Here is a 13428-nt window from a genome sequence, read left to right as displayed (position 1 = left end):
AGCACCTCCTGGTTGCAGTGCAGGTAAGGGCTTGGCTCCATGACGGCGGTTGAAGTAGTAAGCCTGTTTAGCCTTCTCCTTACTGTCCTTTACCTTCACTGCAGTTCTATTTGGCCATTTTGGTAGTAGATTCTTCTCCAAGGTAGGTAGTGTAGTTCTGATTTTCCTCCCCATCAGCAACTCAGCTGGGCTGAAACCAGTGGAGGAACATGGAGTGGACCTGTAGCTCATCAGAGCCATCACAGGATCATTTTGTTTGAGAATTTTATTTGCCGTTTGCACAGCTCTCTCAGCATGTCCATTACCTTGTGGATGGTGGGGACTCGAAGTACAGTGCTTAAAGTCAAGCTGTCTAGCAAAGTCCTGAAATTCAGCACATGAGAACTGTGGTCCATTATCGCTCACTACCTCATCTGGGATACCAAATCTAGCAAAAACTGTTTTCAGTTTATTTATCACTTGTAAACTTGTTGTTGTTGGCAAGTGTAAAATTTCAATAAATCTGGAGTAATAGTCTGAAATTACCAGGTACTGATGGTGTTTGTACTCACACAAGTCCATTGCAATTCTCTTCCAGGGTCGTTCAGGAAGTGCTGTAGAGATGAGAGGTTCCTTTTGTTGTGTTCTTTTCAGTTCACGGCACACCTGGCATGATGTCACAAGCTCGCTTATTTCCTTGCTAATCTTGGGCCACCACACAGATGAATTTGCTCTCTCTCGACATTTCACTAGTCCCTGGTGCCCTTCATGGATTTTCTGGAGAATTTCGCTCCTCATCAGCCGTGGCACAACAATTCTACTCCCTCTGAGGACAAGGCCATCGTAAACTGACAGTTCAGATTTCACTTGGATGTACTCTCTTGCACTCTCAGGTACGCTGCTTAAGTGCTCAGGCCATCCAGTTCTTATGAGTTTCATGACAGACAGCAATTCAGCATCAAAGGATGTAGCTGCTCTAATTTCCTCCATTTTGCTTGGAGAAGCAGGGATTCCCCCTATTACACTAGCCACGTAACATGCTACCTCACTGTGCGTTTTGGATTCTACCCCCATGGCAGCCAGCGGACTGCGTGACAAGGTGTCAGCGATGACCAGATTTTTCCTGGAGCATATTCTGCAATGGGGTTAAATCTCATAAGCCTCATGAGAAGACGCTGACAACGTAAAGGTACATTGTCCAGGCTGCGGTTGTTGATAAGGGGTACTAATGGCTTGTGGTCTGTCACAAGTTTAAACTTCTCCAGTCCATTGAGGTATCTGTCGAACCTCTCACATGCCCACACGCCAGCCAAACTCTCCTTCTCTATTTGAGCGTAGCGCGTTTCTGCTTCAGTTAGGCGTCTGGAGCAAAATGCCACAGGTTTCCACTGCTCTCCATGGAGCTGAAGGAGAACTCCTCCCAGTCCATAACTACTTGCATCTGCTGGCATAGCAGTGGGCTTGTTTACGTCATAGTAGGCAAGTACTGGTGCAGTCGTCAGCAGTTCTTTTATGTTTTCAAAAGCTGTTTGTTGTGCATGATCCCATGTCCATGTGTTCTTGTTTCTTTTTAGAAGCTCATATAGTGGTTGTCCTACAGTTGAGAGGTTGGGAATGTATCTTCCTAGATAATTCACCATTCCCAGTATTCTTTTCAACTCCTGCACGTCTGCAGGTGGCGGTAGCTGCCGAATGGCTTCCACCTTGTCGGGGTCTGGGCGGATACCGGACTGGTCAATTAGATGTCCGAGGAACCGTAGCTGGTTCTGCCTGATAGAGCACTTCTCACGGTTGAGTTTCATGCCAGCTGTCTCAATGCGCTGCATCACCATCTCCAGGCAACGATCGCGCTCTTCTGTTGTAGTTCCATAAACTAGAATGTCATCCATAAAGACTTCAACGCCCTACAGCCCCTGTAGTGTCTCTTTCATCTTTCTTTGGAAGATTTCTGGAGCGCTGGTAATCCCGAATGGAAGACGCTTGAAATTGAATCTTCCGAATGGTGTTATGAAAGTGGTTAGTTTACAGCTGTCTGGGTGCAGCGGTATCTGGAAGAAACCACTGGCAGCATCAAGTGAGGAGAATACAGTGGCTCCACTTAGTTTTGCTGTGATCTCTTCTGTAGTAGGCAGTATATACTGTTCTCTTTTTACAGCCTCGTTCAGTTTCTTGAGATCAACACAAATACGGACTTTACCTGTGCTCTTCTTTAAGACTGGCACTATAGGTGCACACCAGTCAGTGGGCTGCGTCACTCTCGCAATAATGCCATTTCTCTCCATCCTCTGGAGCTCCTCTTTGACCTTTTGCAACATGGGGAAAGGTACACGCCGTGCTGCATGTACTGCATATGGCTGAGCATTGTCTTTCAGCTGTATTTTTACAGGTTCAGTCTTTAATGTCCCATGCTCACCGAATGCTTGTGAATGTCCTCTGTTGCACACTAATTGATTTACTCTTTTTACCAGATTCATTTTCACTGACAGTGGTCTGCTAAGCAGGTTGCTTACAGTGTGCCCGCGGATGACATATGCTGTGATTGGGTGTGTTTCTCCTTTATAGGTCACAGTGCTCTGAACTCGCCCTATGCACTGCAGCTCACCACCTGGACTATCCAATGGAATATTTGCAGGCTCTAGTGGTCTTCTGGGGATGAGTGAGTGGTAGGCCTCCTCGCTAATGATGCTCACATCAGCGCCAGTGTCGATTTTAAATTCTACCGGTGTGGAGCCCACCAGCAGCTTGACAGCCCATTGTTCTGATGAACCCTCTGCCTTACTCACGGCCCCTAGAAAATATGACTGCGCTTCTAGTTCAGTCACCTCTCTCACAGCTTTCCTGTTTCGACACACTCTACCCCAATGTCCAATTTTACTGCATGCATTGCATTTGGATTTTCTCGCTGGGCAGTTTTCATCTTTACTGTGCCTTCTTTTGCCACATTTCCCACACTGTCCATCATATCAACTTTTTGGCTTACCTTGGTGCTTGGTGTATTTGCTGCTCTTGTGCGTGACCTCATGTATTACTCCTGTTGCTTCTCCCTGCATGCTGACTTGTGAAGTAACCTCCTCCGACTGCCTGACTGTCTCGATGGTCAGTGCTAGTGTCAGGTCCTTCATTAGCTGCAGTCTCCGTGAGACATCTTTATCGAGTATTCCCACCACAATTCGGTCGCGAATATTCTCGTCTCTACTAGCGCCAAAGTCGCAATGTTCAGACAGTTCATACAGAGCTCTTATAAAAGTTTCGGCTTTCTCACCGGGTCTTTGCACTCGCTGATGGAAACACGCGCGTTCGTGTATTACATTCCTCCTGGGCACAAAGTACTCATCGAATTTTGCAAGCACTCTGTCAAAGTCATTTCTGTGTCCCTCTTCGTCAAATGCGAATGAACGGTAGACATTTTCAGACTCGCTTCCCATAGCGTATATCAGGCTACTCACTTGCACAGCGCCATCCTCCTTGTCCAGCTTAGTAGCGGTTCTGAATCTCACGAAACGCTGCTTCCAATCCGGCCACTCACTCGGCTTGTCGAAAGAAAAGTTTGTCGGAGGGTTGAATTTCGCCATTACTTTTTCACTTCTGACACCATGTAAAGGAAAGGATCGGAGGCTTTACTTTGCTCAGGTTAACTTTTATTAATGAGCTTCAGCCATGCAACAGCATACACACACACCGTCTCGGTAACCCTCTCCTTGTGTTTATCTCCCCTCCCAGCCCTCGGCTCTCTACTGCCGTAAATAACATCGTACAAGCGCAAACACATTTTTTACTACCGTATATGACACCTTCCACTTGAGGATGCGCCACAGGTGCTCAATTGGGTTTAGTCCATCACCTTTACCTTCAGCTTCCTCAGCAAGGCAGTTGTCATCTTGGAGGTTGTGTTTGGGGTCGTTATCCTGTTGGAAAACTGCCATGAGGCCCAGTTTTCGAAGGGAGGGGATCATGCTCTGTTTCAGAATGTCACAGTACATGTTGGAATTCATGTTTCCCTCAATGAACTGCAGCTCCCCAGTGCCAGCAACACTCATGCAGCCCAAGACCATGATGCTACCACCACCATGCTTGACTGTAGGCAAGATACAGTTGTCTTGGTACTTCTCACCAGGGCGCCATCTGAGCCAAACAAGTTTATCTTGGTCTCGTCAGACCACAGGGCATTCCAGTAATCCATGTTCTTGGACTGCTTGTTTTCAGCAAACTGTTTGCGGGCTTTCTTGTGCGTCAGCTTCCTTCTGGGATGACGACCATGCAGACCGAGTTGATGCAGTGTGCGGCGTATGGTCTGAGCACTGACAGGCTGACCTCCCACGTCTTCAACCTCTGCAGCAATGGTGGCAGCACTCATGTGTCTATTTTTTAAAGCCAACCTCTGGATATGACGCCAAACACGTGGACTCAACTTCTTTGGTCGACCCTGGCGAAGCCTGTTCCGAGTGGAACCTGTCCTGGAAAACCGCTGTATGACCTTGGCCACCATGCTGTAGCTCAGTTTCAGGGTGTTAGCAATCTTCTTATAGCCCAGGCCATCTTTGTGGAGAGCAACAATTCTATTTCTCACATCCTCAGAGAGTTCTTTGCCATGAGGTGCCATGTTGAATATCCAGTGGCCAGTATGAGAGAATTGTACCCAAAACACCAAATTTAACAGCCCTGCTCCCCATTTACACCTGGGACCTTGACACATGACACCAGGGAGGGACAACGACACATTTGGGCACAATTTGGACATGTTCACTGTGGGGTGTACTCACTTATGTTGCCAGCTATTTAGACATTAATGGCTGTGTGTTGAGTTATTTTCAGAAGACAGTAAATCTACACTGCTATACAAGCTGTACACTGACTACTCTAAGTTATATCCAAGTTTCATGTCTATAGTGTTGTCCCATGAAAAGATATAATGAAATATTTGCAGAAATGTGAGGGGTGTACTCACTTTTGTGATACACTGTATATATATTAACCTGTATTATGGATGCAATGAAAGTACCTGTTTTTATATTCCAACCTGTAAAATGAGTAACGTGGCTCCTGCCTTACTAAAAAAAACCGAAGTTTGTAAACCAAACGTCACCATTTTTACTAGATTTTTGTCATCAGCGTTTTATCATTGTGAAAAGCTGAAAGAAAATTAAACATAAAACTGGACGTGACGTGAGACGATGTGAAGATGTTCGAGGTTAAAGCTGCAGTGTGGAACTCGTTCATTATTTAATACATTTTATACCCAGGTCACCGATGGTTACCGGATGACGGAACAGCTGACGCTACAGGTTAAACATTACAATCAGCAATAGTGCTAGTGCTATTAGATCCATGTTTATATTTTACCGTCACCCCACTTCGTTCAGACGGAGGGATTTAATGGAGGTGAATAAAAGCGGTTGTTGTGAGGAACTGACTGCAGCATCGGTGAGGGTTTAACACAGGAAAGAACTCTTATAAACCTGGAACATTAAAGTGTTAAAAGATTTTATATTAAAAATTAAATTAATTATACTTAAACAATCTGATCACAACAGAGCTGTTTTCTTTTCAGCAGTAAACAACAGGTAAAAGTTTCCTACATTTCACCCAATGAATTGGACCCACTGCGACCCTGACCAGGATTAAGCACTGGTGAAACAGACAGTGAATAAATAAATGAAAAATAAAAGAAATCTAGATGCAGCATTTTTTCCTCCATCAATCACTTGCAGTTGCGCTTTTCTTCCACAGGGGGTCTCCAACTCTCCAAATCCTGAAGAGTTCCACACTGCAGCTTTAAACCTCCTGAACAGACTCACTGATGTTTACGCTGTTTATTTATTTATTTGTTCGTTTAAAAGCTGCAATATGTCACTTTTTTGTTAAAATAAAGTCAGTTGCATTTATAAGAGTGGGAGGAATCACGTCTCTGTGTGAGATTTCTGCAGGACGGTTCTGATCTAAGATTTGCTCAAATATCCTTTAGTTTTATTTTGTTTATTGAATTATAATATAAAATAGTTTTAGATAAAACATAAACAGTGCATTTTACTCTGTACATTCTCAGAATTCGCAGCATTTGCAACTTTAACTAAATTCCACAGAAGCTTTATAAAACGTGACATGCAGGAGTTTAAACCTACACTCAGTGTTGAGGTGTGAGATGTACAGAGCTGAATGATCACTGGAACCAGTTACTGATCTTAGTTTAAAACTTCATGATGATTTAAGCCGCTTTAAAACCAATTATTACAATAATACATAATACTTTTAAACCGTTATTTTAAACTCATCACGTGACTTGGCAGCGGTGCGGTGACGCGACACACCTGCGCTGAGCGGCTGCTTCACCTACTGTGACGTCACATGATTCCTGATCGCGGTGCTGCAGGTCCTTCAGGAGGAGGGAGAGAGTTCATCATTTTACTTCTGCACCCAGAGAAGCAACAAGCAACAGAGAGAGAGAGAGAGAGAGAGAGAGAGAGAGAGAGAGAGGTGAGAACAAACAACCATCTGATTTTATTTAATGTCTAATCTAATATCTCATTTCATCTGATCTCATATAATCTCATCATATTTCATCTAAAATAATCTAATATCTCATTTCATCTCATTTTATTTAATCTGATCTCATGTAATCTTAAAATATCTGATCTAAAATAATCTAATATCTCATTTCATCTGATCTAATGAACATTTGACAGTTTCAGCTCTTATCTGAATGTAATAAATGAGACGTTTCAGGACGTTTTAGTATTTGTATATGAAATAAAAAAGAATAAATAATAAAAACTGATCCACAACATCACCAGTGTTGTGAATTCATTTCAGACTCGATATTTAATCAGTTCAAAAGAATTTTGCAGCATTAATAACAGAAATGATTTGAAATGAATTTTTAATAAAAGAACTGAATTAAATTTCTTCTCCTGGGTGAATCAGATGGAGATCCAGAGAGAATCCACACCGACGCCTGAGGACGACGACATGGAGATCATCACCATCTACATTAACAGAGAATTCATGAAGCAGGTCCAGGACTCGCCGGGGAGCGCCAACGTCCGTCTGTCCGATAGTGTGGACGAGAAGGTTGGGGTCACTAAGTCCACCATCAGCGTCATGTCAGAGGAGCTTAATGTGGCCTCCTCCCTGCTGACCGACTCCGTCCTGGATGAGGACGAGGTGACCAACGTCCCCCAAATTAAGGACGAGAAGGTTGGGGACGCTGAGTCCACCATCAGCATCATGTCAAAGGAGCTTAATGTGGCCTCCTGTCAGCTGACCGACTCCGTCCTGGATAAGATCAAGGTGACCAACGTCCCCCAAAATAAGGACGAGAAGGTCGGGGGTGCTGAGTCCACCATCAGCATCATGTCAAAGGAGCTTAATGTGGCCTCCTGTCAGCGGACCAACTCTGTCCTGGACGAGATCAAGGACACTTTTGGTCAAAAGGAGAAGAGTGAGAAATCCACCATGACTGACCCGATACCAGAAATCGATCCAACCTGCAGGAAGATCCTGGTTCAGCCGGTAAAGAAGCTGCCCGCTGAAGCTCCAGCTAAAGAAGCAATCTGTGAGTAACGGCTCCACATCCAGTTCTTCATCAAACCATCATCACCAAACCGTGTTTCATTCTTCTTCTCTCATCCAAAGGCACTGCAGAAAAGATGAAGAAGAAGAAGAAGAAGGACCAGATCCTGGGATTCTTCAGAAGATCCTGGCAGACCACGAAGAGGATCTTCAACAAGAGATCAAACATGGAGATCGTTACCAAGCAGGTCCAGGACTCACTGGGGAGCACCTACGTCCACCTGCCCAATAGTGTGGAAGAGAAGGTTGGGGTCACTAAGTCCACCATCAGCGTCATGTCAGAGGAGCTTAATGTGGCCTCCTCCCCGCTGACCGACTCTGTCCTGGATGAGGATGAGGTGACCAACGTCCCCCAAAATAAGGACGAGAAGGTTGGGGGCGCTGAGTCCACCATCAGCATCATGTCAGAAGAGCTTAATGTGGCCTCCTGTCAGCTGACCGACTCCGTCCTGGATAAGATCGAGGTGACCAACGTCCCTCAAAATAAGGACCAGAAGGTCAGGGGCCCTGAGTCCACCATCAGCATCATGTCAAAGGAGCTTAATGTGGCCTCCTGTCAGCAGACCAACTCTGTCCTGGACGAGATCAAGGATACTTTTGGTCAAAAGGAGAAGAGTGAGAAATCCACCATGACTGACCCGATACCAGAAATCGATCCAACCTGCAGGAAGATCCTGGTTCAGCCGGTAAAGAAGCTGCCCGCTGAAGCTCCAGCTAAAGAAGCAATCTGTGAGTAACGGCTCTACATCCAGTTCTTCATCAAACCATCATCACCAAACCGTGTTTCATTCTTCTTCTCTCATCCAAAGGCACCGCAGAAAAGATGAAGAAAAAGAAGAAGAAGAAGAAGGACCAGATCCTGGGATTCTTCAGAAGATCCTGGCAGACCATGAAGAGGATCTGCAACAAGAGATCAAACAAAGTTTCCCCCCTCTAATTTCCCCACAATCCCCCAAATGATATTCCCTCCTCAGCTATATAGCACATTCTCAGACAATTCTCCATGTAAGATCATTTTGGTGAGGAGCAGAAGATTCAGAACTTAAACCAGCTTTTTCACCTTCAGGACTTCAGCTTTTATCGACGTGAAAATGCCGTTCCCTTTACCATCCGCCTGGCACTGCTGCGTTCTGCCCCATGTTGGTCCCTCCAGACCTGGACCGGTCCATCTTGTTCCCTCTTGCTCCCTCTTGCTTCTTGGCTGAGAGCTTCGTGGTTGAGAGCTCCGGTGTACCGGAATGTTCTCCGGTGCTCTTAGGGTCGGGGTTGTCTTAAACTTCTCTGTGCAGGATACGATCGCTGTTCCACAGACTTGGTTCCATCTTGGTACCAGAAGTCCTCATGATACCAGAGTCTGTGGTTCCTGGTAGAGATGGGAGGATCGATCGGCTATGTATCGAAATCGGCCGATTTTTTATCAAAATATGCGATCGGCCGATATTTCCTAAATTCAGCAGATCCGATCGTGTGATATACAAACATCATCTCCATGTTAAGCTTAACAGCTCAGTGGATTGATCCAGACATTGAGCTACAAAGCTCCAACCATCGTATCACCATTCAACAAACATCGCACTTTACAACCTAAAATAACATAATTAACGTTGTGCATCATACATACGATGGAATTTTGCCGATTGAAATATTTACTTTAAAAAGATAATTCAACCCGACCCCATCTAAGTCAATTCTATGAGCACATTATATGAACTCGTGGTTCACTTTGGTAAATCGTAAGCGGTTCTTGCTTTTGATGTAGATGAGAGCAGAAAACGTTACAGAGCCAATCGGAGGCAAAAGTTTATTAGTTACTAAGTTGGTTAGTTCAGGATCATTTGCAGTGACTGACAGAAAACTTTTAGCTCCACAGACAGAACGACTCTGACTCGGTTACCGCTCTGTGGTAATAGCGGTTTAATGAAGCTTTTTAATGTAAGAGAGTCACACAGAATGTTCTGTAGTAGCTGGTGTTTATTTAAAACCACGACATTAATTAATTAATTAATTAACACGGAGAGATAACTGAGAAGAGAAACGCTTCGCATAAAATGAATCGACTCGTGAATCACTTATATCAATACTGCGAACAGATCGTCTCTCTTAAAGACACACACACACACACACACACGTGGCAGCATTTGGCACCGGTTTATCTTCACTGTTTCCCTATTTCAAGTTTTTTTCAGACTGAACTGGATAACATTAAACCTGCGTGTGTGGTCAGTTAGACTAATGAAATATGTCTCCTGTGGGTGAAAAAATAAATTGCTTTAGTTTAAAAAGTAAACCCCCCGTCAACCCCCCCCCCAATCCGAATCGGCTATCGGCCTATCACCCTCAAAGAAGATTAGAGATCGAAATCGGTGCCAAAAACCCTGATCGGTACATCTCTAGTTCCGGGTGCTTCTGAGAACTGTTGGTTGCTCGTGGTGGTGGTGTTGGATTTCAGAAGGAATTCTGGGACTTTGTGAGCTGAGCTTGATCATCTTAGATGTTGGGCTCCCCCAGTACCAGGATTCTGGCTTCAACACCTCAAGTGTTGGATTTCTGAAGGAATTCTGGGACTTTGTGAGCTGAGCTTCATCTTCTTAGATGTTGGGCTCCTCCAGTACCAGGATTCTGGCTTCAACACCTCAAGTGTGGGATTTCTGAAGGAATTCTGGGACTTTGTAAGCTGAGCTTCATCTTCTTAGATGTTGGGCTCCTCCAGTACCAGGATTCTGGCTTAAACACCTCAAGTGTTGGATTTCTGAAGGAATTCTGGGACTTTGTGAGCTGAGCTTGATCATCTTAGATGTTGGGCTCCTCCAGTACCAGGATTCTGGCTTCAACACCTCAAGTGTTGGATTTCTGAAGGAATTCTGGGACTTTGTGAGCTGAGCTTGATCATCTTAGATGTTGGGCTCCTCCAGTACCAGGATTCTGGCTTCAACACCTCAAGTGTTGGCTTTCTGAAGGAATTCTGGGACTTTGTGAGCTGAGCTTGATCATCTTAGATGTTGGGCTCCTCCAGTACCAGGATTCTGGCTTCAACACCTCAAGTGTTGGATTTCTGAAGGAATTCTGGCACTTTGTGAGCTGAGCTTGATCATCTTAGATGTTGGGCTCCTCCAGTACCAGGATTCTGGCTTCAACACCTCAAGTGTTGGCTTTCTGAAGGAATTCTGGGACTTTGTGAGCTGAGCTTGATCATCTTAGATGTTGGGCTCCTCCAGTACCAGGATTCTGGCTTCAACACCTCAAGTGTTGGATTTCTGAAAGAATTCTGGGACTTTGTGAGCTGAGCTTCATCTTGAGAGATGTTGGGCTCCTCCAGTACCAGGATTCTGGCTTCAACACTTCAAGTGTTGGATTTCTGAAGGAATTCTGGGACTTTGTGAGCTGAGCTTGATCATCTTAGATGTTGGGCTCCTCCAGTACCAGGATTCTGGCTTCAACACCTCAAGTGTTGGATTTCTGAAGGAATTCTGGAACTTTGTGAGCTGAGCTTGATCATCTTAGATGTTGGGCTCCTCCAGTACCAGGATTCTGGCTTCAACACCTCAAGTGTTGGATTTCTGAAGGAATTCTGGGACTTTGTGAGCTGAGCTTCATCTTCTTACATGTTGGGCTCCTCCAGTACCAGGATTCTGGCTTCAACACCTCAAGTGTTGGATTTCTGAAGGAATTCTGGGACTTTGTGAGCTGAGCTTGATCATCTTAGATGTTGGGCTCCTCCAGTACCAGGATTCTGGCTTCAACACCTCAAGTGTTGGATTTCTGAAGGAATTCTGGGACTTTGTGAGCTGAGCTTGATCATCTTAGATGTTGGGCTCCTCCAGTACCAGGATTCTGGCTTCAACACCTCGTGTTGGATTTCTGAAGGAATTCTGGGACTTTGTGAGCTGAGCTTCATCTTGAGAGATGTTGGGCTCCTCCAGTACCAGGATTCTGGCTTCACCACCCCATACAGAGCATCATCAGTTATCTCAGCATCGTCATATTCTTGATGTACCTGCTCAGCATGTCTTCTACCCTGTGGAACTCTTAGATCTGGAAAATTAAATCATTTCCTCTTGGGGGCAGAACAGAGCTCCGTAGCAAATAAAGCCGAAGACGTGACGCCCGCTCCTTACCCAGGTTCTGAAACGAGATGTGGATCTAGCTGAGAACGTGAATATCTCCGGCCGGCTGCTTCCTTCTCTTCCCTTTCCCTTCTTCTCCATCAATAAAGCTGGTGTCAGATGAATGCTGGTTGTAGGAATCGTGTTTGTGATGAGATTTTACACACAATCATCTAGAGCAGGGGTATTCAACTAAAATTTAAAGGGGTCCAGTTAGAGAAAATTTCTTGAAGCGAAGGTCCGAAATGTTTAACTATATATATATATATAATGTAAATATATTGATATTTACATTTACATTTTCAGCATTTAGCAGACGCTTTTATCCAAAGCGACTTACACAATGAGCGGAACACAATGAGCAATTGAGTGTTAAGGGCCTTGCTCAGGGACCCAACAGTGGCAACTTGGTGGTGGCGGGGCTTGAACCGGCAACCTTCTGTTTATTAGTCCAGTACCTTAACCACTATAACATATATACAATATAGTATAATGTAGCCTAGTAGTTGTATCAACATCTGCATGTTATCAATAACTGTCAAATCAAATGTCTGTTTATTTATTAGGATTTTAACGTCATGTTTTACACTTTGGATACATTCATGACAGGAACGGTAGTTACTCATTACACGAGATTCATCAGGTCACAAGGTTATATCGAACACAGTCATGGACAATTTAGTATCTCCAATACACCTCACTTGCATGTTTTTGGACTGTGGGAGGAAACCGGAGCACCGAAGGAAACCCATGCGGACACGGGGAGAACATGCACACACAGAGAGGACCCGGACCGGACAATAAATTGTGTTCCAGTGGGAAGTAAGAACAGAAATGAGTCTCTCCATCATTAAATGCTGTAATTTCGCTGTACACGTTTCTTTTTTGGAGAGCGCCATTTGTCTCCTGTCTCACTCGTCTTTTTCTCAACTTTCTCCTGCACAGTTGTCTGTATCTCTCCCTTAATTTTTTCTACATTCGCTATCTTTCTTTTAATTTCCACCGTCTTTTCACATGTAACTCGCCTCTAACTCTCTCAACTGTCTGCACTGCAGTCGCAGTGTTTACCGGCTGGAATGCACAGACTTGATTGGCTGAGTGGTGTCAAGTGATTGGTTCTCATCCGCTAAACCGCTACCGTAAAGACTACAAAAGCTGCGCCGGTTAAAATAGAAGCGCTCCGTCAGGTTTCAAATCCTAACTTTCTGTTTTGGCTATAGGTCCGGGTCCGTATGGGACAGCTTCTGGGTCCGGACCCGGACCGTGGTCCGCCTGTTAGTGACCTCTGATCTAGAGAATCGAATCGAACCGTGAAGAAGCTCAGCAGAAGCTCAGCAGTGGATCCGAACCAACATTCACAACAGAGACTTTCATTCATACTGAGATTCTTCAGGTTTCTTTTAGGTTTTAATTCTTATAAAAAAAACAGAAGCTGGAAAAAGTCAAATAAACACAAAGAAACTAAAACATAAAAGAATGAAAAGATTTTCTAGTAAAGAGGTGTGTGTGTGTGTGTGTGTGTGTGTGTGTGTGTTTTCTGCCTTTTGCTCAATTAATCGGACCCACCACAACCCTGACCAGGATAAAGCAAACAGAATAAATATATTAAAATCACCTCCTGGTTTCTACACTCACTGTCCATGTTATCAGCTCCACTTACCATATAGAAGCACTTTGTAGTTCTAAAATTACTGACTGTAGTTTATTTGTTTCTACATGTTTTGTTACCCCCTTTCATGCTGTTCTTCAATGGTCAGGACCCCCACAGAGCAGGTATTAG

The 13428-nt window shown here is 44.5% G+C and overlaps 1 protein-coding gene across 5 annotated transcripts; it reads left to right on the top strand.

Moving 5' to 3' along the window:
• The first annotated feature begins 6836 nt into the window (after nucleotides 1-6836).
• Nucleotides 6837-13307, top strand: LOC134320294 (uncharacterized). 5 transcript variants are annotated; one of them, XR_010013663.1, is made up of 5 exons: nucleotides 6837-7528; nucleotides 7609-8274; nucleotides 8355-8564; nucleotides 12215-12470; nucleotides 12869-13307. XR_010013663.1 is itself a non-coding variant. In XM_063001634.1 (3 exons), exons 1-3 carry the CDS (start codon nucleotides 6898-6900, stop codon nucleotides 8480-8482), a joined length of 1425 nt encoding a protein of 474 aa, XP_062857704.1. In that variant the 5' UTR covers nucleotides 6837-6897; the 3' UTR covers nucleotides 8483-10327. The 5 variants fall into 5 exon arrangements, 1 of the variants encoding a protein (XP_062857704.1); XR_010013662.1 differs by having other exon boundaries at nucleotides 12704-13307; XR_010013661.1 differs by having other exon boundaries at nucleotides 12594-13307.
• Nucleotides 13308-13428: the final 121 nt, after the last annotated feature.

The sequence above is a fragment of the Trichomycterus rosablanca genome, chromosome 9, assembly GCF_030014385.1.
Source record: "Trichomycterus rosablanca isolate fTriRos1 chromosome 9, fTriRos1.hap1, whole genome shotgun sequence".
Taxonomy (NCBI): domain Eukaryota; kingdom Metazoa; phylum Chordata; class Actinopteri; order Siluriformes; family Trichomycteridae; genus Trichomycterus; species Trichomycterus rosablanca.
The sequence above is the reverse complement of the archived record's forward strand: the minus strand, read 5'-3'. Positions and strand labels throughout refer to the sequence as shown.